Below are 27,629 nucleotides of genomic sequence, written 5' to 3' on the forward strand. Positions count from 1 at the left end.
CAATATGAACTGTTAAATGTTAATCGGAGTCTACTTCTTCACCTGTTGTCCAGTTTTTAAAGAGGGGAAAATTTTCTATGAATTGAACTTTAGAATAGAATGTCAAACGGCTACACACCAGAAAATGAATAATTTGTAATTTTAGTAAAATGAACTCAATTAAAATTACTTTCATTAAATGCACAATACAATTGTTATATGTAATGTTTCTCTTCCATCAAAATTAAGCAACAACTTTTTCATGCCACAACCAAAGACAAATATGGATCACACATTTTAATCTCCATTTGAGATATTTTGTGTGGAATGTGAAAAAGCTGTACAAACCCACAAAAGACAATGAAGCCCACATCAAATCACAACTGAAATCCCAACATTGTTTTGTGATCGCATTTCATGATGTGGACAGTGCCAGAAAAATGAAAAAAAAAAAAAGAAGGGGGGGGGCAATATTGTCCAATAATTAATGAGCAGGTAGTTTTTCTGTTAATAATGAACTGCTACTACAGTTTTGATCTGTCTCACCACAAGAACTATGGTTAAGTCATGAAGCTTGCACACAATGCAGTAATAAATAACGATTAGCTGTCAAAATATAGTACAACTGAGAAGAATACTTACCAAACCTATTTCTTTGGATTTCATGGAAGCAGAACTTCCTGATGAGGCAGTAGATGCTGGGCTACTAGAGGCATCTTTCTTCAAGATACGGGTTTTGTCTATGCCATTCTCTCGTGGAGAATGAGCCGGACTTGCACGGGGAGACGAAGGGTCCTTTATGGGCGATGGAAGTAACAAAGACACACAGTTAGTTGTTGTTAATTTAAGTGCAGTAAATTTGTACCCACAGTTGGAAAGCTTTGCCATTTATTATATATTATGTTAAATATGTGACTGCGTAATAATTTATTTTACACCAGTTATAAAAATATCTACCACATGGAAAAATTATATGTGCTTTAAATAATGAACATGACTATTTCAAACCACTAAGAAAAAATGTTTAATGCATTTCAGGTCAAGTTCCCAGGAACAAAAGGCAGTAAGAAGGATAGATAATTTTACATATTACAGCCTCCTAAAAAGACATCTTTTAAGTAGTGTGAGGGGAAACAAAGCAAAAGTACTGTATTAAATTTAGCTTTCTACTGATCATTATTAAGCATGATTATATGCTTCCACATCACACCAAAAAGATCAAAATTGTTCTTTAAATGGCTTCCTTTCCTGCATATTCCCTTCACACCATCCCTCTCCTTTAATATATATCCAGAATAAACATTGTTCATTTATTGATGAACATATGCATAGTAAGAACTTTGAATAAGCAAATAGCATCATTACACCATTTGCAGAGCCACAAAAACAATAGTGATAATTTCTATTTTTCTTCTTCTCATGCATTTAGTCTACTCAGTTCTATTCTCAAATAAATACTGACAGAATAAATACAGAGATCAAGCATTCCCAAACATCTATAAGCCACAGGACAGATGCCTTGGTTTCTAGAGTCTGTAGTAAATATGAATTTAATAATAGTGTAACTCCTGACTTCTGGTTTGCAAGCTTCAGCGGCGGCAGGAATCCGCGATCATGCGCAGTTCCTGCTGCGCTCGCCACTGGAGTGGCCCCAATCCAGCTGGATTTGGAGGCTATAGTTACCCACACCGTAGAGGTGACTGAAGATAGGGGAGATCCGGACAGGAGTCCTGGGGAATCCCAACCCCCCTCCTCAGCCGGCTTAACTCCCTTTCCCAAAGGCGGTGGAGCGGCGGTCAGCAATGGCCGCCACAAAGAACCTTTCAGCCAGACAAGAATGTGCAGGAGGAAGTTGAGAAAGTGAAAGTTTTTGGCTGAACCAGGACAACAAGTAACATCTAAATACCCTGGAAATTCAACTTTTTTAAAGATACATTGTTCCCTAAGAAGATTGTAAAAAGCGGCGGATGAAAATGAAAAGGGAAAGTTTGTTTTTTCTCATTCTCCTTCCCTATGGAGATAGCAGATGGAAATCGGAAAAAACCACTTTGGCAACAGAAGGTAATTAAATCTGAAAATTAAAGCCAATGGGACATTAAAGATTTCTGAACATTGGAATTTAAAAATTAAAATCTTTTTGCTATAAGTGGGAAGGGAGAGGTAAAGAATTTATATTAAGACTTTGCTGGAGGAGACTGCTTGGAGCTTATAAGATCAGAGATAAACTGCAATAAGACTTCTAAAAAATACATTTTGGAACTTTGTAATTGAATTCTACCCCAGGAAGAGAAAGTATAAAAAGAAGAAAGTGCTAAATGAAACAGTTTGTGTTGATTTGGATTGCTTGGTGACTTTGGGACTTTTGGAAACTATTTCTTGAAAAAACTAAAAACATTTGGGTTGGGTTTTTTTTAAAAAAAAACCTAACAATGGCATTGTCGGTTGAAGAATTGAAAATGGAATTCAAAAAGCTAAAAGAAGAGGAACAAGAAGGCAGGGGCTCTTCTGGATCTGTTTTTCACTTCTTAGAAATGGCGATTTCTACCTACCAGAAATTACAACAACAGGAAGGCTGGGATGAAGAAGTAGTAGCCATTTTTAATGAACAAATAATCTTAGTTGAGGAAGAGAGGGGAAAGAGAATGGAGAATACAGGATTTAAAAAAACAACCAAGAAAGGGAAAAATAAGATGAAAAATCGATACAATGTCAGAAAGCAACAGAAAAGAGGAATACAACAGAGAGAGGAGACTAAGAGGGCGGAGATTAAGAGATGGGGGCATAAAAAGGCTAGATTCGACAAGAAAGGAAGGGAAAAGGGGAGGAGAAGTTATAAAGGCTTGAAACAAGATGTTAAAAAACAGGTTTTTTTTCAGAGATAAAGGGTAAAATACAATTAAAAAAGAGATTCTGCAAAAGTACATAAAATAGTATTGTAGTATTTGTATTTAAAATAGAGTTAGAAAATTGGAATATTATGTGAGTTAATGTACTAAGCAGAATCAGAATGGAAATTATATATTATTTTAAGTGTTAAATTTAGGGGAAAGATAGAAAGGCGTCACACTTCAACCAGTGATTACAGGAGAAATTTTGTATTAAAGAGAAAAGATAAATAGATAATTGAAAAAGAACGGACAAAAGATACAAGTATAATGATTTAAATTGAGACGAAATAAATAAAATAGAATTATGAGAGTGAAAAGAGGGGAGAAGACATATAGAAAATATAGAATGCTAAAAAGATATGAGATAATGGTATATAAAGATATAAAAAAGATATAATGGTATATAAGGTGAGCATGAATTTGATTTATGTCTGTACAAAAAGATGTAACCCAGGGTTAAGCCACTTTCCAAAAAGAAGTTTTATGTTTTCATGTTTTGTGTTTTGTTTGTCTATGTTTGTTTATTGAAAATTAATAAAATTTTGGAAGAATGTTGGAAGAGAACATATGAAATTGTAAACAAGACAGACAAAAGTATAAGTACAATGAATAAAAAGATATAGATATATATAAAAAGATATAGAAATCTAGGTAAAAGAAATATAATTGAATAAGAAGAAAATGAGATAATCATAAAAGAAAATTAAGAGAAGCAAAGGGAGAAATAGTGAGAAGTTGGAAAAAGAGTAATAAGATATGAAGTTTAAGATGAATATGCATATGAAATTGTGTCTGTATGGAAATGTGATAACGTGGAACTATGTTGTACTCAAATAAGATGTTTTATTTGCTTTGTTAAAACTTAATAAGCAGCTTTCAGAAAAGATGTTTTATGTTTTTATGTTTTATGTTTTGTTTGTTTGTGTATTGTCTTTGAAAATTAATAAAATTTGTTTAAAAAAAATAATAGTGTAACTCCTCCCTACTGCTTGGCTTCTGTAATGAAGGTAAATTACTAATAGCATGTTTATTTGTTAAATTTACATGTCACCCATTTCAGTCTAAGTGGCTTATAACCCAAAGAAACAATGTAAAACCTTAAAATACTAAAATGTTAAAATATTAACATTAAAATTAAGAAAGATGGCTAAGGAAAAATGTGAGATAAAGATTCATGCAGGTTTCTAACAGTCTAGAACAGGGGTGTCAAACTGGCGGCCCGGGGGCTGGATGCGTCACACACAGGCCATGCCTACCCTAGCTCCGCGAAGGCAAAAAAAATGTCACAATACGTCAAATGATATCAACGTGATACAGTGAGTTTGACACCCATGGTCTAGAATATTCCTTTCAGCTTCAGCTTCAGTAAAAGAAACACTAAGCAAGTTACCTCATTAGATACATCCACAACTAAGTTGTCATCACTTTTGTCTCCATCACTGTCCTAAATTTAAAAACAATGTTTAGTATATTGGACTTGAAGAGTCTACTCACTTCAACCAACAACAAAACAAAAATAACTCCACTCATAACTCCTTTAACAAACTACCTTCTTACGTTAGCAGAGCATATGTAAGTGGGTGCCTCGGACAGTATTTCACTAACATTTGGATTTACTTAATGACAAATTGCAGGTTTTCTATGTCTGGGACCTATCAGATGTCCTTTCTTTGAAACAGCACTTTCCAAAATAGCCAAGCTGATAAGTCATGGGTGCAGAAAAGGGATATAATGTATAATGAGATAAACTCCTCCTGAGTAATGGCCCATCTGCCTCACTTCCATATTCTCATTCTTACAATAATTACATTTAGTGACAATTCAAAGTTACAACAGCACTGAAAAATGTGACTTATGATGATTTTTTCACAGTTACAACTTTTATAGCAGCCCCATGATCATGTGATCAAAATTCAGATGCTTGGCAACCAGTTCATACTTATGACCCTTGGTGTGTCCCAAGCTCAGGAGATCTCCCTTTGCAACCTTCTGACAAGCAAAGTCAATGGGGAAGCCAGATTCACTTAACAACCAGGTTACTAACTTATCAACTGTAGAGATTCACTTAACAACTGTGGCAAGAAATGTTATAAAATGGGACAAAATTCACTTAACAACTGTCTCACTTAACAACATAAATTTGGGGCTTAATTGTGGTCCTAAGTTGAGGACTACCGGTCTCACGAACATATTTTATCATTTCATGTACACATGCCTTTGTTGCTCTTTTTCACACATACTATTGCTTGTTTACTTATATATTTCAAGACAGTTCTAGCATTACACTTGAATATAAGTCTAATGTGTTTTTAAAGAGTGCTAAACCTGCTTATTCAAGGGATATATAAGCATAAGATCTAACAAGCATCTATCAGTGTATGTTAAGATGACTCTGTGAAAGGTCCATTCTTTCCTGATAGACCAAGCCAAAATCCAACGGAGAATAGTGCTCAGCCACCACAGTAGAAGACATGTCTTCTGCAGCCTAAAGTGGCCGATAGGAGCTGGGTAGAATTTAGCCTCAGACCATGTCACCAACCTATGATTAAAACATCCTAAATGGTGTCCATAGTTGTGTTAGGAGGAAGAAAATACTTCTTCAAATATGGAATAGCTATCATTGACTCATGAGTTAAAGGCAATGTCACGAGGACATATGATTTAAAAATGGCTGCTGGGGCATGTTTTTGTGCTATTGTTGGATTGTTAAAGGGCATAAGGATCAGTAACGTACACATTTTCCAGTGAAAATCATATTCATTCTTTGTTCTTAGCAGGAATACCTATTTTGGAATATTTATATTAAAAATGAAGATTTTAAAACATAATGCCCTACGTGCAAATATATGTAATTCCAAATGCCAGTTTGGCAATGATGTTCCTATTAGATGATTTATAAATAACTGTTTCTATTCTGCTATCAGCAGATGGTAAATTAATTAACACATAAATACTGTATCGTTCATCACCCTCTCCCCATTCCTCAGCTTCTTGTGAAAAAAAAATCAAACCTAAGAAATCAATGGCTATGTTAAATTGGTAATATGATGAATAATCTTATAAGCAAGAATAGGCATTGAAGAGAAAGATTAAATATACAGCAACCCAACAGAAGTGCCTTGAAAGTGGTAATGACTATTGTAAAACTGGCTACATTTTAGATGAAGTTTCTTACATAATGGCTTGAGTCCTTATCATCCACTTTTCTTTTCTTCATGTCATTGGAATATTCTGGTCCATTCCTTCGTTTATCGGTGTTCCTCAGACTCTCGGAGACCAAGAGTGAATTACTCTGCAAATATACAAAGATCATGCTTACCTTTAGAATCCTTTTTTATATGGATATTTCCAACAAACACAATTGGGTTTTTTTTATTCACAACACAGACTGCACGTGTTGTTTTGCAAGATTCCGCTAAGGCAACCTACTCTACACAGTCTTCTTTGTATGGCTTCTGTGGGACAAAGTAATGGTGGGAACAGGACCATTTGTTCATGAAAACATTGATCGCTTTCTATAAGAAAACAATTTAAAATATATCATAGTTTACCCTTTATCTTCTTTTACTGATTAACATGCTTTGAGTGGTTGGATTTGTCTTTGTGTCAGTGTTGAATCCTGACAATTACCTGCATTTTTTGAATCCTGACATGTCCTTGCATTTTTTCTTTCTGGTGATTTGGCATTCTTTGCTTCCTGGGCCTAAGACAGAATGACTGATCCAAGGTTACCCAGCTGCTTATGGCAAAAGTGGGACTAAAAAAAAAAAAATCACAGCTTCCTGGTTTTTACCCTGGTGCCTCAATCACTACACCAAACTGGGTCTCTATTATTAACACATTAACAATATTCATTTAAAACAAAGTAGAGGGAGAAAAGACTTGAAAGGCATTCTCTTTTAGCTACATAAACATGCTCTCCTCCAGGCCATGAGTCATCAGAAATGCCTCTCCAATACTAAAAATATTATTTTTTAAATATGCTTATGCAGAATCTCCTCAGAAGAACAAAAAACCTGTAGTGCATTCACAGGTGACACAAGACAGCTTAAATTAACTTTTTGTGCAGAAGAAATTTATGTTCTCTCAAGAAAACACCAATTTTATTTTATTTTTTAAAAGTACACCTGAATCTCTTTCAAAGCAACCAATGATATGAAGATCCTGCATAGAATCTGATATTTACTTTGAGGCATGCCAATGAGACATTATGATGACAAATACTTCTGCAGAAGCCAGATGTTGAGTCTCTAAACCGATATGGCCAAGAAGTTCATTGCCCAAAATCATAGGAATATCTACTGGAGCCTAAAATGGCTGAGAAAGCTTGGCAGATCTTAGTTCCTGTTTCCATCATCACCACTGTCAATGAAACACTCCAGATTAGTTCCATGACAAAAAAAAAAAAAGTTGGGAAAATATATTTTAAAAACCCAAACAGCTCCAAGTAACTTAGAAGCTACGTCCATTGTATCTGGGACTGAAGGAAAAGCATCATTATTTATATTTATATAATTTAGATAAAAAATTAGTGGGCCACATTAGTGCAATAATGTGAGGAAAATGATTTTGAGTTTTAAATCATTGTGTCGGTCTGTTTAGGAATCGTTGTATTCCTGGAGTGGTTTGGAATCAATAAAAATTTAACTTGTTTGAATCTCTTATTATTCAAGAGTGACATTTCTTAGTGTCAGAAACTGCCCAGTAATATTGGATTGTAAGAAAATAAACATAAGTGTTAGTTTGCATGTATTTAACAAGAATAAATTGAAGTCTAAATAAATACAAAGCGACCTCTATTACTTTATCTGGGGTTTGTTGGTTTCTCCTAATTTACTGCTAATACTTCTCCCCCCTTTTAAACTCCAGCATCCAACTCTTAATCTGAAAGAAAGGCCAAAAAACAAGAGCAAGGACTAATCTTGTCCACAATCTGCAGGCTACTTTCTTTAGATAATGTTAAGTACAAACTGTTGACCCAAAGGGGAAGAAAGGCATTTTAGATATTTCTGGGTCACATGATAATTTGACATGCCTCCAATTCTCATCTTCCCTCCAGCTAAAGCATTAAACATGTCACAATGGGTTCTTTTAAGTTCAGGATTAGCATATGCAAGGAGGGCAATTTGTTCAGTGGTGTGTTAATGCCATGAACAGTGCTGAATAAAGGGCTGTGGGGGGTAGGGTAGAGTAGGAGAGAGCACTTTGCACAAAGGCCTGACAAACCTTTCTAAAAGTCGCTTGTATAAGAAAGCATCACGCCAACAAGCTTTCTGAAGTTTACACAAAAATCTATTATATGCCTCACTACAGTACTACTCCAGGGAATACATTTGTATATATACTTAAGATGCAAAATTATAAAAATAACTCAGCTAAAGAGCTACCCTCCCCAGCCAAAACATAAGGGTCACTGTGTTAAGGAAGGATAGACATCTTATCTGTATCCTATAATGAAATGAAATCATGGACTCATACTGCCTAAAGTAATGTGAAGCGTTTGTTATGGTACCTTGTATTACATTTTGAAGGCAAACTCTTTTATTTCTGCTTCTTCAACCTCAGCCTATGTATGGCTTCTTCAAAGCATAAGGGAAAGCCTCATCAAAGTAGCTGAAAAGCAGCACATCTCTTTACTGCAGTGTTTCTTGATTGAAAAGGTGGGTTTGCTGGGTCACTGAACTCATTAATCTGAGATGTGAGTTTAGATCTCCTACCCCCGCCCCCTGCTTAAACCTCTTGATGGGCTAAGACAAATCAAAAGCAGCAGGGGAAAAATTGAGAACAAACACCATTTCAGATTTGAAAATGGTTTTCCGTGCTAACACAAACATATAGATACTTTACAGGAAGTTTAGCAGTATATGAAAAGGCGGTTGAGTGATCATATTGCACTAACCTATAAAATAGCTGGTTGGGTTGAGCAGAATGTGCTAACTGGGTTGGCTGTAGCTTATTCTATAAATCATGTTGTTTTTTTTAAAGAAACTTTGCTTTGAATGTATGAATATGAATGTATGAAGAAATATGAAATCTAAGAACAGTTCAGATGGGAAATCTTGTTATTGTTGTTGTAGTAGTAGTAAATCTATATTGGATGTATAATCATATTAGCAACCTCAAGAGAAGTTGAAAGTGAAGTGTATCAACTGTATCTTGGAAAATCAATGTTTTTTATTAATTTTAATTGCTTTATTTGTATCTCACCTTTATTATTTTTACAAATTCAATGCAGCAAACATATCCAACATATCCTATTTTCCCCATAACAACAACCCTATGAGGTGGGTTGGGCTGAGGATGACTAGTTCAAAATCACCCCACTGGCTTTCATGGCTAAGACAGGTCTTGTACTCACAGCCTCCAGCTTTCTAGCCTGGCGCTTTAACCACTAGACCAATTTGGTTCTACATACAAATAACAACATAATACTCTATATTCATGGTATTAGCCTTGGTATAGGTCTTTCGTCAAGATGGGCAAAAAAAAACATGGCTGATTTTTCAAGGCATAGTATGAATTTAGATCACCCATATACTTGGATATCATTTTAGATTTGCCCTATTGGGGAAAATAACCCTAACCCTAACCCTAAGCTGGTGACTTGGGTTTCTGTGACCCCAGGTCAAATGTTGACCATAGGAGCTTTACACAATGAACTAAGCTCAACGTTCAGAAACTGCTATGTCCCTGACAACTACAGTTCCCAGTCAGGTCTGCCATGACCCTAGCTAGGGGAAAGGGGTGTTGTGTCCCTGACACCTGCAGTTCCCAGTCAGGTCCGCCATAACCCTAGCTAGGTGGAAGGGGTGTTGTGTCCCTAGCATCTGCAGTCCTCAGTCTGGTCCGCACTTCGAGCGGGAGCACCAACCATTCCCATTGGTTGAGGCCGTTTGACAGCTGCTATAAAAGGGAGCTGTCAAACGGCATCAGCTGGCTCTCGCTCTCGCCCTCTGGGCTGCCAGCCCAGCCAGGGCAGCCGCAGCAACCTGTTATGCTTCAATAAAGAGATGTTAACCTTCAGCTCCGTGTCTGCCTCGTTGTGTCCTGCCGACCACATAACAGAAACCTTTTGTATTATATCCAACTAATGAAATCTTAGAAAGAAATAGCGTAAAAATGTTCATTTCTGGCTATCACAGACTAATTCTTCAAAAGGCAAACTGAATGGTACCAAATCTGCTCTGTGGGGGAAAAAGTCATCAAAATAAAAATGATGTTCAGAAATGGACCAGATAAGACCCAGAAACTGCCTCACTAAATCAAGGGGAACAGGCAGTTGGGCAGCTACTCAGAATGTTCTAGAGTCCTCCATTTTAAGCCTCTCTTCCCCGTCCAGCATGGACATATGCAATCTGTCTTGTAATTTTCAGTGTACACAGGCACAAACATACCAATACACCAAAGGGACAACAGAATAATTACATAGGGATTTGTTTGCTATTTGTTTATTTGTATTTAAGTGCTGTCTGATTCCAAAAGAGCTCTGAGTGGCACAAAATAGAATAAGCAACAATAATACAATGCAAAGCACCAGATTTTGGATCTGGTGGCTCTGTATAATGATAGACAAAAATACAATTAACAAGGATGAACATCCAATTTGGGACAGCAGCCAGATCTTTAAAGCCTTCCAGAACACCATCAAGATGGGGACCAGATGGATCTCTGGGGGCATCTTGATTCAGAAGGAAGGTGCAGAAACTGTCAGCCCCACCCAGTAAATTGGACCAGAAATCAACTCCATAGTGAAGTTAAAACTATTTTTATGGTGTTTGAAGTAACAGAATTTCACAAGACTACTTGTTGTGTACCTCTTCTACTTCTTATAGTCATGTGAATTAGGAAGGTGTCTGCCTGCACAACTTTCCTGTATTTTCTGCTTTTTGTGATTTAATATATGTTTCTTTCCCTTATTGCTTTGGTAGTGGATCTTTTGTCTGTGTCTGTTAAGATCATCTTCCTTACTCTTTGCAACTTACTTCCTGGGTCCTGATGGATGGCACTGTTAATTTGAAGGAAACCTGGAATGTGCCAATTCTGCCAGCAGATACCATCTTGGCAGAAACCATGCAGTTCCTCAAATAACCTGATCCTATGCCATTTGGGGCTGTACTGTATAAGTGACAATCAGCACCTTGAAGCATACTGACAATCAGTGCAGCTCGTGAATCAGAGGTGCCTTAGGGAACATAGGAAGACATGAGTTTCACGGCCTGCATTCTGGATAGGTTGAAACTTCCAAGTAGTTTTCAAGAGCAGCCTAGGGTAGGGTTCACTGCATTAGTCAAGCTATGATATGACTAGTCAGGAGTGACTGAAGGGCCTCTCAATTTAGGAAAGATGCAACCGATACCATCAGATGGAGTTGGCAAAGGCCCTGTGGCCACAGCTGCCTCCCTGCTCTTTTGCAAACAGCCCTGTTTGTTTGTTTTGTAAATGAGTGTATCTTAAAAGATGTAGTTTTGACAGAGAAGAGCAAGTCTTTTTAAGAGCTTTGAAATTTCAAGGGTCCATGAGATAGACTACTATAATTTAAGCAGATGAAATTAGGAAAATAAGTTTGATCATATAGAATTACTGCGAAAGGGGAAGAACATAGAATGAAAATTTATAAAAAAAAATTATAGATGGTATAAAATAGGTAGGATATCAGACAAAGCTCTGCTCTCTCCCTCTTTTCCTCCCTCCCTCTCTGTGTATTCAATCCAATTGAAAAAAAATCCTGAACTGTTTAACAGGGAAAAACTGAATAATGCAAACCTCTAAGTAGGGATGTGTCTGTGTTCAGAATTAACCAAACACCTTCAAACAGATGTTTACACCTGCAATGAAATAAAGTGACTCTGGTCAAGCCCATATAAAAATTCAGCTTTTCTAGTAGGATTTTTCTGACATTTACTCAGTTGTCTCTTGCAGCAAAAGTCATGGTTTGCAAAGAGCTTACAAAGCATTCAAGGAATTTCACTGTTGGAAGTCAAGAGAAGGGTACAATTTTTTTTTCAAGGCACTGGATATACCAATGGAACACATTGAAGAGAGTCATCAACAAGTGAAAAAAATATGGCACAACAGTCACATTACCAATGACTGGATGTCCCTCCAAAACTGATGAAAAAACAAGACAAAACTAGTCTGACAGACTGCCAAGAGTCCTACAGCAATATTAAATTAGCTGCAAGAAGTTCTGGCAAGATGGACTGGTTGTGTACTACGTGACAACAATCTCTGGTATTCTTCATATGTGTGTGTTATGGGGTAGGGTAGCAAGACCGAAGCCTTTTCTTACAAAGAAAAACATCCAAGCCCAGCTACATTTGCAGAAACCTACAAGTCTGACAAGAACATGTAGAAAATGCATTATGGTCTAATGTGACCAAAGTTGAACATTTTGGCCCTAATTCCAAAAAGTACAGTCAAAGTGGGGAAAATTATGAAATATTAGTCAGTTTTGGTGCAGAACCTTCAAACTTCTACTAAAAAGTTTTAGATTAAGAGAAATTTCACCTTGCAATGACCCAAAGCATACCTCTAAATCAACAAAAGGATGGCCTCACCAGAAGAAGAGTAACAATAGCATTTATATACCAGTCCATAGTGCATTACAGCAAAGGTCTCCAACCTTGGCAACCTTAAGACCAGCAGACTACAACTCCGAGAATTCCTCTGCCAGCTTTGCTGGCAGAGGAATTCTGGGAGTTGAAGTCCATAAGTCTTAAAGTTGCCAAGGTTGGAGACCCCTGCTCTACAGCACACTCTGAGCAGTTTACAAATGTTGGCATATTGCCCCCATATGTGCCCCCATTTTACCAATCTTGGAAAGATGTAAGACTAAGTCAACCTTGAGTTGGCTCTGGGCAGAATTAGCCTCAATACAGCATTTTTAACTATAGCTACATCTATTTTAAATAAGAAGTTTACCATGGATTGCATTTAACATATCCTACAAACCTAATCTGCTTGTCTTAAAAATGGTCACTCCATATGTAATATCCGTTTGAAGTTGCTTATAAGCTACAGTTGCAATATATTGGCATGAATTTGCACTTGGCACTTTGCTTTAGGTCTACTTATCTGCTGTTCACTATTATGAAAAGACTCACTGGCCTCATTTCATGCATCTAAGACCCCATCTCCAACAGGCACACACTTTATGGTCATTTATCCCCTTCACATTTTAATTCACTGGCAAAACAAATTATTTTCAGGAATAAAGATTTGCAGCTGATTTTTAAAAAAAATCCATGGAAAGATCAGGAATCATGAGCAACAATACTGCAAATTTCATTTATTTATTCCCAGTAGTATATCTTTGCTTCTGAAATATCACAACATTCAATGTAGGCAGAACTGGTATTCTCATTTATTTACTTGTTTGTTTCTTTATTAAATTTATAGGCACCCATGACACTTCAAGGTAGCTTATTGCTAGGGCTCTGTGATCTCCAGCCTATTTGTTTATTTATGGATGCAATGGTAGTCATGTTACCCAAATGTATTGGGATAACAGCTTCCTTCACACTTACACAGGGATATGCAATTACTGAAAACTACTTCTAAGCTCAATTAGTTGCTGAGTTCATATTAAAATCCACAGTTCTGGTCATCTTATTTTGCCCTCAAATGCCTCTTTGTATTAGACCAGGCTTCATGATCTAAGAAAAATGTATTTTCCATTCTGCATTATCTATTATGCTCTGACAGTGAGGAATTGAAAGAGAGATTTGAGGGATACACAGGCTCCCATGGGATGACTTAATGCATCAATCTACCACATTCTCGAAGATTACGCAACTTCTTCATTTGTGCAGACTGTCTGCCTTGACTTCATCTATGGGAGTTTTTTTTTCCTACTTCTGCATCGGAAATTGTGTTTCATGCTACAAAATCATCCACAGAAGTTGTAGACTATATTTCAATTCAATTATTATTTTTTCCCAACTGAAGAGGAAATTATGTGTCAGAACAATCCCATCATTTTTATAACAGCCACATCTACTTTCCTGAGGGACACAGCTCTGATAAGATCTATAAACACTAGTAGATATAAATGCAGTTTTCTCAGTCAAGAAACCGTAACAGCTAATGCCTTGGCATCCTGACAGAAATGGAAAGTCCAAATATAAAGACATAATATTGATAATGTTTTCCAGTATACAATCTATTTCCTGCAGTTGATAGTTTTACATCAAGGCAAGCAAACTTTGAACCATTGATTTCACGCAGTTGCTTAAGATTAACTACATAAACCTTGCCTCTCTTTGTGTCCTCCAGATATGAGGAAATTCTATAATGGAAACTGAAATCATCAAGCTGTGTGAAACTGATTCATATCAATGTGTTATGACTTCTGTGATGAAGCAATATATACTTTAAATTTAAAAGCACACTTAAAAATGAGAATGGTTGTTTTTGAAAGTGGGGGAGGGAAATCCACTTGGAAATAAATACAGATAGTCCTCAACTTATGACCATAATTGAGCCCAAAAGTTAAGTTATTAAGGGAGAAACTTGTTAAGTGAATTTTGCCCTCTCTTACAATTTTTCTTGCCACATTTCCTAAGTAAATCACTGTAGTTGTTACATTAGTAACATGGTTGCTAAGTGAATCTGACTTCCCCATTGATTCTGCTAGTCAGAAGTCACAAGAGAGGATTATATGACTCTGGGCACTGCAACAGTCATAAATATGCGTCAATGCATCCAAATGTAAATGGTGATGCTGCAATGGCCATAAGTGTGAAAAATGGTTGTAAGTTACTATTTTCAGTGCCGTTCTAACTTTGAACAGTCATTAAATGAATTGTTGTAAGTGGAGGACTATCTGTATTACAGAAGACATCTGCATCCTGTTGCGCCTCTGACACTTGCCCTGTCATATGTGAGATGGTTGGCTATTTAAATTTAATAAATAAGTAAATGTGGAATAATGGCAATCATTCCTGAAGGAAGGCAGATTCCAATCCATTCATTACATGTTGTTTTTAAATCAAATGATATTTCAAAGAAAAATTTAGTACTTGGTTTTGCATTGATACTACACTCCCATGATAACCTACTAATGTCCTCTTTGCACGTCTGATCCAATTTTCTTCCATCTTAGCTGCACTACAGTTCAACTTGCAAAATTTCTGATGCTAGTGTTCTTTGCAGCTTGAGGACAGTCAGGTTTCTCTGTAGAAATTTTTGTCTCGACTGACTTTTCAATGTCTGAACTCATAGTATCTCATACTAGAATTCTTCATAAGAGTACTACTAATAGCCAGCTTGATTTTAATCATTCTACAGTTTTAAAATTATTATAACATGGCTAGTACTATTAATGTTGGTAGTTTATAACACATTTATCCAAAAGGAAAATGACTGGGAAGAAAAATATGACATGCCAGACAAGATAACACAAAACCAATAAAATACCTTAATTTCTGTGCAGTACCTATCTTCACCATCTTATTAATTCAAATTGTTACCTCCACCTATATTCAATCCTTCTGATTCCTTCATACCTCAATGAATATATTCATGTCACCCTTTATATATGTGCATGTTTGTGGTTATATATCTATAAATGTCACACATTAACTGAATTAATACCTATTTAAATTAATTGTCTATTAATAAAGAAACTACTTTATGAAAGTCAAGGTTACATGTATTAGCCACCTTCACATATACACAATACATGCAAATATTGCTATCCTGCTTTTCAGCAAAAGAGAAAGAGAAGGCGAGGAAAAAGTAGTGGAAGAAGAAATGGAGGAGGAAGATAAAGAAAATTAAGGATGGGGATAAGGGAAGAGGAAGAAATAATTAGACAGAAAAGGGGAGAGAAGCACAGGTAAGGGAAAAATTCCCTTGATTCAAGCTTCAAACTTGGTAAATCCATGGATTCACATATAATTAGATGCTAAAAACAAGTTGAAATTAAATCCAGAGAAGATAGGTGTGGCCAGGCAATTACATCTAGTGTTCCAGCTATTCTTCCTAGATATTACTGTCTTGGCTACTCTTCATGGAGCTACCGTTAAAAAGACTCTGATGAAAAGACTCTGATGAAAATGTTAATAGCTAGTCTGCTGATCTATGCAAGAAACAGGGATCATATGGTTCCTGTACTGGTTGTCAGCAGCATACTATTTATAGTGTTTAATGGTTTAAGGCCTGATTACCTAATGGACTACCTCTCCCGTTATAAATCTGTCTTGTAGATTAAATCAATGGGAGCAGCCACCAGGTGGTCCTGCTATTAAAATTTCATCTTTCTGGAAGGCTTTCTGCTCTGTTTTTTCTCAGGTTATGGAATGCATTCTCTTGGAGTTAAATTATCAGTGTTTAAGAAAGGACTAAAGAAGCACCTCCAACAAATTTGACTGATGAAAAGGTCATATACTTTATGAATTGGAAATATTTTTCCTGTAATATATTTAAAATTGCTGCAATAACTTAGAATTATTTGAATAGTTAGCTATTTAGTTATAAAGTCATGATCTTCAAAAGCAACAAAGAATAAATGGAATATGCAAGTATGGAGGATCACTTAAGATGGTTTGGTAGAGAGGGGGAACTTATTTTGTGTGTGTTTTTTTTAATTTTACTTCGCTTGGTTTGAAAGCAAAAAACATCTGGTCTAAGAAGAAACTACTATTCTTATGCATAGCATTAATCTTCACAATTTTTTATGCTAAGGTGGTAGTTAAGGGGAAGGATTGATAGGCGGCTTTTATACAAGCTATCAAAATAATACAGACGCATTAGGGTATACACAGCTCAAATCTCTTGTTGATATTCTTCACCGCATATAACGTTATCTCTTTATTACAGACCATTTAGTACATTTTGTCCGCATCAGCATTCCCCAAGCTAGTGCTTGCCAGAACGTCCAGCTACCATGACCAATGGGAAGCTATTGTCCAACACCTTAGAAGAGGATCAGACAGGCTCATTTTGTCACATTTCATACTATAATACTGCCATAGGGAGGGAATATTCCAAATAGTCTTTTTAAATCCATTTTTCTCTCAATGTGCTATAATATTGATAAATATTCTAAAAACACCACAAATCTAGTCAAAGTATCTTTTCAATGGACTGTTATTTTCTTTACTAAAAGAAAAGTTGCAGTTTTACAGTTTCATCATTTTTTTTCTTAACAAACCCACTTTTATATACAAGGAAAGTATATATGAGAATATGAAAAGGGGAGTTATTCCTTGGCAGCCATCCCTTACTATTCTAATTTTATATATCTGCACTTATCTTCTGCTGCAATCTGGTTACAGATAACTTTTTAGGGACCTCCAAGGCAATTTTGATTCCTGATAGCTGGCTGGATAAATTCACAGAGGTTTCACACAGTTTTCTTAGCAAGATTTCAGAAGTGTTTTGCCACTGCTTCTTTCTTGGAGCTGAATGAGTGAGTGAGTGACTGGCCCAAGGTCACCCAGCTGGATCAGGACTAGAACTGGTTTCTAGCCTAGTGGCTTAACCACTATACCAAACTGACTCCTGCTAACGTGATAGAAAATGTTAAAACAGTTAAGATTAAAATATGATGGAAGGAAACCAAATATAGGCAGTCCTTTGATTGGTCACTTAGCAACCATATAAAATTACAATGGATCCCCTCCTTTCAAAAGGGACTTATGACCCAAATTTGAAGTTATGACAGCCACCTCCCCCTCACAATCACATGACCACATTTTGGGCACTCAGCAATTGGTCACATCTGCTTAATGACTATCACAATCTATGACTGTAGGGTAGTTGATGCATTGATGCTACCTAATTTGGTAATGAAATGTCTGCAAGAAAACTACCTAGCTCAGAGACCACTGAGGATCCCACAGTTCGACCCTGAGCTACAAATATTCTTTTCTAATGAACTATAATTGCAGGCTCAGTCGTGGTCATAAATTGAGGACTCCCTGTACTGGTGGTCCTCCAGTTACAACTGTTCATTCAGTGACCATTCAAATTTACAACTTCACTGTAATACAAGAGGGTGCAAAAAAAGAGGGAATTCAGTAGTATTCATCACCTTCACTTCTCTTGCAGGAACAAATTCAAAATCCAAACTAGTAGAACCTCCGGTCACGACAGTAATCTATTCCAGGACTTTGGTCGCAACCTGATTTGGTCATGACCGGACGCAAGACTGACTGTGCATGCACGCACGCACGCACGCACACACACAAAAGCCCAGCAGGGAAAATTACCACGGCCATGTTTGATTGCCACCCGAGGATGTGTTCGTGACCAGAGTCAAACATTTTGTGGATTTTTTGGTCGGCACCTAATTTGGTTGTGGTCAGAAGCATTCGTGATCCAAGGTTCCACTGTATATGATTGGACTGAGAAGCCCTCCTACCCATGCAGGACAAATAGGCAGAATCCGTTTTTGCCCACCTCATCTGTTACCTCTTTTAAGGGAACATACACAATATTTACTAATATTTACAGGTATCTTATTTTTCTTCTTATATCTTTTGTTTTAATTTTAATTTTAATTTGTAAACTGCCTAGTCATCAAAGGGGCCTTGAAGACAATGATGGAGAAAAACCTTATTGAGCAGCTTTAATAGGAAGTATACTCAAAAAACCTTTTGATTCACTTTTTAAAATTCCACACTTAAAACTCTGAAAAAGTATGTGAAGACAGAGGAGCACATTAATTTCTCTCTCACAAACCTCTTTCAAAACCAGAGTAAAAGCTCTGAGAAATCCCTTTGAAAAGGATACAAGAAAATCACAATTTAAAAACTGTATAATTTGTTACTCAATATAATTGCCCAGAGGGTATAACTATCACATGTATGTTATCTATGGAAGACCAATTTTTTTAAAAAAGAGCATGACTCCTTGAACAGTATTGTTCTATGTTGCTAAGGAATTTTATAGGATATGTGAGTAATCTATATTATTGTTTTTTAAATATATTTTAAAACAGTAGGACTCTTTTCAAAAGGATATTACAAAGTATAGATAACAAGACATTTATCTTTTAATTAATGACAAATTTTGAATTAACATAGTGGCTCTGATTAGATGTGTAATGTCTGATCACACACTTGAAGAGTCAGGTTTGTGAAGATAAAATTATCAAAATGTTCTCATTCCTGGTGACTGCCATATAATAGCTGATACTGTTTTCCAAGCACATATTAGTTAAGGAATTAGCAAGGCTGTGTCCTGAAACCAGATTAGTTTGCAGGGATTTTATCCCCATAGCCACAAAGGCTATTAAAAATAAATAGTATTTTTTAATTCTCCCAACAGAGCACTATGGTAGAAGAAATAGAAGAAACTGTGACCATTATCTAAACTAAGAGAGAGAAGCAGAAAGTAAGTCTACAGGGAGGAAAAGGTGAATATCTAGGCTATCAACTACTGTAATTATGAAAATGTTAACATTAGCAGGAATATTGGTACTTACTGTGCCTGGATCTCTGTCTGTTCCCGTAGTAACCAAGAAATGCACAGACATGCCCGTTCAGACACAGAGGCAAGAACAGAAATAAAAAGGGGGAAGAAATTAGAACACAAGCCGCAAACAGTTTTAAAATGGCTTTTATTTATATAAGTCATTGCACATTCCTAATACAGTGATTTCCTGAAAATTACATTTTGTAAACATGATTTACAGTTTAACCATACACAAGGCCTAGTTCTTTTTCCATGACAGAATAAATTAATTTTTATTCTTCAAAAATTATTCAAGTGCAATTTTCCCAATATTTAAAGGTGTCCTAAACAAAACTATAAAAAAGGAGCAATGCTTAAAACCTTTCATTTCAACTCATTCAACTCAGGTTTTTTTATTCTTCATTTGCCCACCCTTTCACCTCTTGCCCCCTTTCAGTTAAAGATTTCTTTCTTTAATTAAAAAAAACAAAAATATTGCCCACTTATTCTTGTGTAATGATCATCCACAATATTGTGCTGGCCACTGAGGTTACAACTAAGCATCATCTGTAGGGATGTTAAAAGGCCCTGCATTTCATCAAAGCAGGAGTGAACTCCAGGTTCAAAAACTAAGTACCTCAAGCTAAATTTTGTTTCAGTGATATAAATGCAGGACATTTAATGTTTGGCTTTATAATTGTTCTTGGTTTTCATTCTAAATAACTCCTTAGAATTCTTTAGAGATGCCCACAATTTTCAGCAACGTGCGAACATTTATTTGAAACGTCCTAATCAGGCTTTCCATGCCTCTCACCTCTGTGGTGGTCTGTATCGTGGTGCTTCTTGTCATCTTTTATTGCCAAGTGAGACTGCCCACCCAGCGCGCTTGAGAGGGCAAGAAGGCCAGCGCTGCTTCCAAGTGGAGGGATTCCAGGAGGCTGAAGTCCTGATGGGTGTGGAGTAAGAGGCACTGGAGGTCCATGGCCGTGAGAGAGATGCTGAGCCTGCAACTGTTGTTGCTGTTATTTATTGTGGTATTTCCAGATAGAAGCATCAGGCAATTGGAAGGAAGGGAGGAAGGAAAGAAAAGGAGGACTGGTTAGCCAGTGAACATAACACCATTTCTTGTCTCAGTATCTACCTTATTTCAACCTGGTCTAGATAACCACCCTGTGCTAAGTTTCACAACTGTAAGAATACTGCCTTGGATATTGACCCTCTTTTGCACTACAGAACTAAGCCATGCAACTTAATCTGCAGCCCAACTAACAGATTTGTGTAGTCTAGACTCTGGAAGACAGCTGGCACCTTTCAAATCCATCTCCGTATTAAAAGAATTAGTGCAGACAGAGATATCATTGCTCTCACCTTCCTGTCCCCAAACGGTTGTTTTCACAATTGCTTTGAATAAAGATGAAAACCAACAATTTAAAAGGGCCCTATCTAAAATAAGTCTCTGTTACAGCTTCTGCTAGGAACATTTCCAGTACTGAATCACCAGTTGGAAAAATGACCAAACAAGTGTTCTTTTCACTTCATTCTTGTTGTCGGTGTATGCTTGACAATAAGACTGACAGAATACAGAGTATTGATCTGATTAGTCTTACCCTTAGGGCACTATATGAGATTTACTTCAACAATTTCAAATCTATGTACCTATCCCCAAATTCAGCAGAAGATCAGACTGATCTTTGCCAGATCACAATATATGCTAGCCTTTTCCAGCCTCAATGTCCTCCAGATGTGCAGACTTCATGTCTCAGAATTCCCCAAGATCACAGCTGACAATTCTGGGATTCTGGGACTGCAGCTCGTGGTTCTGGAAGGTGCCTTGTTTGGAAGACTAGTACATGTAGTTACACACACATAGAGAAAATATACATTTTCCCCTTCCAGTCTACCCCCGTTTGAATGTTAAGACCAGGGATAATATAACCAATTTGACTGAGCTCCAAACAGAAGGCAAGAGATTGACTTAAGCTGCAAGGCTTCAAGTTACTATTTATCTTCTCAGAAATAAGCCCCACTGCGAACAATGACACATACTTCCAGATAAGCATGTATTACAACCTTCCCCAACTTAACACTCTCTCCAGATAGACTGGGATTCTAGAATTCCCAATATGATTAATGCCAGGTTGGAGAGGGTTAGTGCATAGAATTGCAGCCCACACCTTGTATAGCTTAGCAGCCAGAAGTTCTACTTAGCCCTTTCTAATTTTGAAAGAATTATTCAAAGTGCTTACATTTGTAAGCATGGGTCTCTGCATTATGACTTCAGCCAAGCTGCAACTCTCAAGAGCTGATAGCATTACCAGGTCCTGTGTTTGACACATGGTACAATCACATCAATTACATTTATCGCCTCTACAGTGTAGTACTTAACTTTTTTAAAAAAAAGAAAAGAAAAAGATAATCATTACCACTGTGCTTATATAGACAACATAACATTTAACAGAATATTAGAGGCACTTAATGGAAAGTATGTGTTTCATTTGTGTGTATCTTAGATCAAGAATTTTAAGCTAAACACCTGCTTTTTTGAGTTATTTAATATTGTATTCAGTTAAATTTTGTGTGGTGACCAGAGAAGACACATTTAAAATCTTTCTCGACCATGTTTTTTAGAAAACTTTTGGGTATTTAACCATTTTAGCAGTGTTCCCTGTCACCATAAAGTGGACACAATCCATGCAGTCATTGTGAAAACATGTATTACAAAACACTTTCATATTATAAAATATGAATATAAGGTTATATTTAATATAAAGTATATATTTTTACCAATATTTCTACAATGTCTAAATGTACTCTATGCATTCTAGCAAAGGACATCTGATATATAGTTTCTTTTTCTACTTTTTATATCAGGTATTGTCTTGCTACTGCTTCTCTGGTACTTTTCTTAATTTTAATTAGCAAGAAGTAACAAGCTGTACCAAGCCAAACAAAGCACAACACAATTTATGCTCTTTTCACAACAGAAGCATCTCTTCCAGTTAGGTGTGATATATTTTTGTAAATAATTTGGCATCTAGCAAATAAACTCAGGGATTTTATTTTTCCGTAATTAAACAAAGATTTTAAAATAATTACAACTGTGAGTTCTGCCATGCCATCTTGAATTCAAGATCTAAAGTTCTCAAACATTGTTTTATACAGCTGTTTATATTTAGGCTTCTTCCAAGGAACATGTCCAAAAATGGGGAGGAAGGTTTAAAGAGTGATTTTATTTAAAAATGTACAATCAAAAAGATAAAAATGAATGCAAACTAAGAAAAAAGAAGAAAGTGCAGAAAAGAATAAATTTAGTAACTTACCACCTTCTCTTAACAAGGGTGGGTTAAAAATTTTTTTTAAGAAATCCCTCATTTTCTCATTACTTATCTCTTATCAATATATATATCCTAAAAGCCTCCCTACTCATTCCTTATAAACAAAAGTCTTTTAAGGATTATCAGAGGTGAATACACACACATATACCTTGATCAAATAAACCAACTTCATACCCCTTTACTTTTAACAATCCTAATTGTCAAGTTTCTTTCTTCATACTGTCCCACAAGGGAAGGGTTTGCTTTTCAAACCCCTTCACATAATGCCCTAGAACAGGGATGTCAAACTCAGGGCGTGTGGGCCAGATGAGTCACATGCTGGCTCTGCCCCCACCCAATTTAGCAAAGGGGGGAATAGTCCTGATACACCACGTGACACCACTGTGACTCCCCAAATCTGACACTCCTGCCCTAGAACTTGATTTCTTTTTCTTTATTTGGCTTTTGTCACAAAATTCTTCACAATTGAACAAGTCTCTCTTATAAATCCAGTGTAGGAAAGTTAGTGAGGTCAATATTTTGGTTTATTTTGTCTATGTTCATTTTAATTTATTAAGACATCCACCAGTTTCATTTGTACATCCAGCGTAGAAACAGTGAGGGCACCATTCTATACAAGACACTTACAGATTTTAAGTTTAAGATACAGATTTTCTGGTTATGGAGAGAAAGAATTTAAAAAAAGAAGCAAAGTGTCTGGGATTACCCAGGAGCCACCTTTTTTCTCTCTTTTATGATGCTTCAGTGTAGACTTATAGTAAATAGATACAAGTGTCAGGGCAAGGGTATCTAGCATTTAAGATGGACCAAATAGACCTCTTTCGTGTAGCTGCTACTTATTTGAAATATTCTGCAAGGAAATGAGAACTCAGATATTTCCATTATGATTACTTTCATGTCACTTCAATTATTTCACCAGTAATAGCTTCACAAATACATATGTTGAAAAAGTGCATGAAAGGATTTCCCACAGTATGCTCAAATTTCATTTCCTAGCTGTCATCCACATGACATTTGAACAATATGTGAAGGGGTTCTACGCAGATATAATACATGAAGGAACTTTCTGCTGATCAGGATGCATATAGTAACTTTCCCTTAGTATCAAGTGTGGAAAATGGGATACAATGGCTGCGGCATACATCCTTGTCATTCATTGGTGAGCAAGATTGAAAACACTTTCTTGTTTTCTACTTTCTTAAAAGGAATTTCCAGTCAAAGCTTTTTTGTGGATTCAAACAGACAAGATAATATGGCTGAAAGATAAAAGACTGCTGAGAATCCAATTCAGTGTAGCACAAAAGGCTGCATGTTTCATCAGGTGATTGTGAGTTAGCCATAATTCTGCCTTTTTTTAAAAAATTGAAAAACTATTAAGTACTAGTTTCAGAGCAAGCCAAAACCCAATATCAAACATCTGTGGTTTAGTAAAAGTATAATCATTTGGAAGCAGTCTGACTTTCTGCAGGAATAATCCACAAATAAAAGACTAACTTTGTCTTTATTTAGTAAACTTGAGCTTTATTGTGTAATCTGAACCAGATTCATCCAGATTCTGCATGAATTATCAAGACAGCTTATAATAATTGATAGATTCAATTCCTCCTTTTCTGTTTATATCACTCACAATTTTTAGATTACAAACTTGCAGTTAGGTGCTTTAAACACTGCACAAAAATGTGCTGAAAATGTTCTGTGATTTTAGGTGTTTAATAATGCTTACGATGTTATTTTTACAATATAAACTTTAAATTCATAGAAATGCTAAAATTAAATGCTCAAATACTAAAAATTAAAATTATGTTTATAAAATAAATATTTTGCCAACAGAAAATTCCAGCCTTGGTTCTTAAATTGTATTATAAAAAGAATGAATAGGAGCCTGCATTTAAACAGCAATTTAACATTACAACATGGTAGTAAAACATTATTATACACTACATTTTGGAGAAGACTTTTTAAGAAAGTGTTTTTTCTTTCTGCTTGCTATGAAGTGCAGAGTCAATAGAACCTGATGCTTGGACATCTATGCATATATAGAATAAAACAATATTTCAGTAAATAAGTTTTACTTGATACAGAAACTGAATTTAGATCTCATATCAGCTGGAGAGATTAGGTTTAGATTATCAGACTGAATGTATATATTTATTTGTCTTTAGGCTACGTATGAAGTCACTTTGCATACTGCAAGTGACCAACCAAAAGCATTCCAGTCAACTAAAATTGCAATCTTTTATGAACCAGGAAACTGTTTAGCACAATTTATTTGCTTTTAATCTTTTAATTATGTGAAACAAATCACTATATCTACAACAACTAAATGTTTTAAGCCACTTTTATTCTCTGTTCCAAAGACAGTTTCAAATAGTTAAACTGTTAGTGCAATGAATGTCAGTAATATTCCTAAATCTTACCTTTAGCAAGGTTCAGTACAGAATTTTCTGTTTGTAGGGTGTGTGTGTGTGTGTTTAAACTCTCTTCATGAACATAATGTGGCAACATGGGATATGTATAAGCTGTTTTACACTAGTTCAGTATTTATTTTCTCCACTTACTGCACCACTGTTCACTCCAGCTTCACTCCAGTTCCTATCCTGTTAAGTGGAGTATTTCCCCCATCACCTGATTTTTTTTTTTTAACTGAGATCGTTTAAGTTATAACCTATTGTATACAGAGGATATGGATCAATGAATTGTATCTTTCCCCACTCCTAGTAAAAATGCTTGTATAGGGTATATCTCCTTAAGTAAGGTGTTAGTAGGTGATGGTCTTCTCCAATCTTGAATTCAAAATTAACATTGTACATCTGACAATATGCTGGATTTGCAATTAGGATGCCAGTAAAAAGGGGTTGTTGATGCTTACAACAAAGATTTTTTTTGTGTGAAAACCAGCAAATTGGGTGCACCTGGAAAAACTCTTAGTTGCTTCCTTGAATAATTTTTGAAGTAAATATATCATGACACTAGTGTCCTAAAACTTTATTGTAACTAATGTAATTAATGCATTTAAAAACAAGTTCTAAATTAAGAAAGTAGCATATTTACTGTAAAAGGAGAAAAATAGTCAAATTAAATTATACAATTTAATAAGATATTATTTTATTAAACCTGCAAGTTTAATTCAGCTAAGTGACCTTTAAATCCCACTTCAGAGTAGCATCACTATTAACCAAATATTTTTTAAGCCAGGATGAGTAGTGAAATCTAGCAACAGGAGTCAAAGCCTGATGTAATAAAGGAGAAAAGTATGCTGTTTGAAGAGGCTTGGCTCTTTCAGCAGGAATTTAAAAGTTGTAGCACAGTCATATAATTATAATTGACTAATTTCATGTTTGGTTTTATGCTTTGGAATATTTTCTAATTTAAATCAAGTCCTAATCTTCTAGATATTTTTATTCAATAAGAAAGGGAAAGAAAAAAAATATAAACTTAAAATGGCAATCTGCCCCTCACTTATACAATAAAGTATTTCTAGAGCAATAGCACTTAGCCTTATATATCACTCCATAGTGCTTTACAGCACTCTCTAAGCCACGGATGTCAAAATCGCAGCGCCACTTTGCCGTTACATGCTGCATCGCCACTTTTCCCCCTTCATGGAGCTGGGTTGGATGTGGCCTGCATGTGACGCATCCAGCCCTCGGGCTGCCAGTTTGACACTCCTGCTCTAAGCGATTTACAAATGTCAGCATATTGCCCCCAACAATCTGGGTCCTCATTTTACCAACCTCGGAAGGATGAGTCAACCTTGAGTTCCGTCAGGATCAAACACATGGCAGTCAGCAGTTTGCCTGAATTATTGCATTCTAACCACTGCGCCACCAAAGCTTTTCAAAATTATGATCAAAATATGATCAAAATTTATCATATATAATACATTTCAACTTGCATTTCTGAAATAATTATTAGCATAGAGAATAAAAACACAATAGCATGGGTGTAAACAAGAACAGAAAAGCTTTAAATTAAAAACTGGAAATAATGGAATAGACAGATAACAGATTTTATAGTTGTCTGAATAAATTTATTTTATGTCTCTGTACATTCCTCTATCTGACCTTTATGGCTCTTTAGTACTTGTTTCTAATTCTAAATTCACACCACCCATCACTGAGCAGCAAACATATGTCTTATTTCAAAACCACAGCTTAATATTTCAAATGCAATCTGCAAGGTATATGGGGAGAAAGCAGAATTTTAAGAAATGCATACCAGACTCTAGTTTTTAGCATACTTGAAATTTAGATCCTCCAAAGTAAATAAAGAAATCTTACTATTTGTTCAGTATCTTGTTTTTGAGTTTAAGTCTGCAGTATATTCCTCAGATGAAAAAAATACAATTCTTGTAATTTTCAATCAGTATTAACCAGCAGTGGGGGTGGGAGGGGGGGGGAGGCAAATGGCAGCTGCAATGTGTGACACATGTAAAAAAAGGAATGAGTTATGAATCCCAATGCTCTATCCATCATCTTGCCGATTTTTTCCCACCACTTCACCCCCAGATAACTCTAATTTTAACAGCTGGAGATTTGGTGGGTTGTGGATTAGGTAGTTGCAGCTTAAAACATTTGGACATCAGGCTGGAGAAAATACTATTAAACATTTTTCCCAACATTCTTTTAAAAAGACTTTTGACATTTTATCTCTGCAGTGGCCCATTCACCCTATCCACTCCAAAAGTAAAGTCAGAACTGCAGATGATGATTTCTAAACTTCTGCAATAAGAAGCAGCAGCAGCAAATTTTTGCCTCCAGATTTCTATTTTATAGGAAAATATGTATTCTAGTAATTTATAGGCACTCTGTAGATTAACTACAGGCTCATAATAAACCCTCAAGAGGTTAACCTCATCCTCTTAAGCTTCACACACTATGGTCTCAGAGATGCCACAGCCAAGGAAAGGAAAAATAATCCAGTGGTTTGCTAATCCTTTAGTCAATCACCTCATGCAATGGCACAAAGCCCTTTAGATGCCAACAACTCAATCTGTCTCATCAATACCATCAATCCAACTGATACA

At 36.0% G+C, this 27,629-nt stretch overlaps 1 protein-coding gene across 4 annotated transcripts in view; it reads right to left on the reverse strand.

Annotated features, from left to right (window-relative positions):
- The window catches only part of LOC113438464 (transducin-like enhancer protein 1), a 79,553-nt gene that overhangs the window by 25,103 nt on the left and 26,821 nt on the right, over nt 1-27,629 (reverse strand). For 2 of the 4 annotated variants that reach the window (XM_026703841.2, XM_026703840.2), the window contains exons 7-12: nt 21,515-21,589; nt 20,083-20,287; nt 19,300-19,316; nt 6,043-6,159; nt 4,258-4,311; nt 622-774 (exon numbers count right to left, since the gene is read on the reverse strand). In XM_026703841.2, coding sequence (XP_026559626.1) covers nt 622-774; nt 4,258-4,311; nt 6,043-6,159; nt 19,300-19,316; nt 20,083-20,287; nt 21,515-21,589 — 621 coding nt within the window. The remainder of the gene's footprint in view (nt 1-621; nt 775-4,257; nt 4,312-6,042; nt 6,160-19,299; nt 19,317-20,082; nt 20,288-21,514; nt 21,590-27,629) is intronic. The other 2 variants (XM_026703843.2, XM_026703842.2) reach the window with 1 other exon arrangement.

This window comes from Pseudonaja textilis, chromosome 2 (genome assembly GCF_049901715.1).
Source record: "Pseudonaja textilis isolate UNSWEBS1 chromosome 2, rPseTex1.2, whole genome shotgun sequence".
Lineage (NCBI taxonomy): Eukaryota > Metazoa > Chordata > Lepidosauria > Squamata > Elapidae > Pseudonaja > Pseudonaja textilis.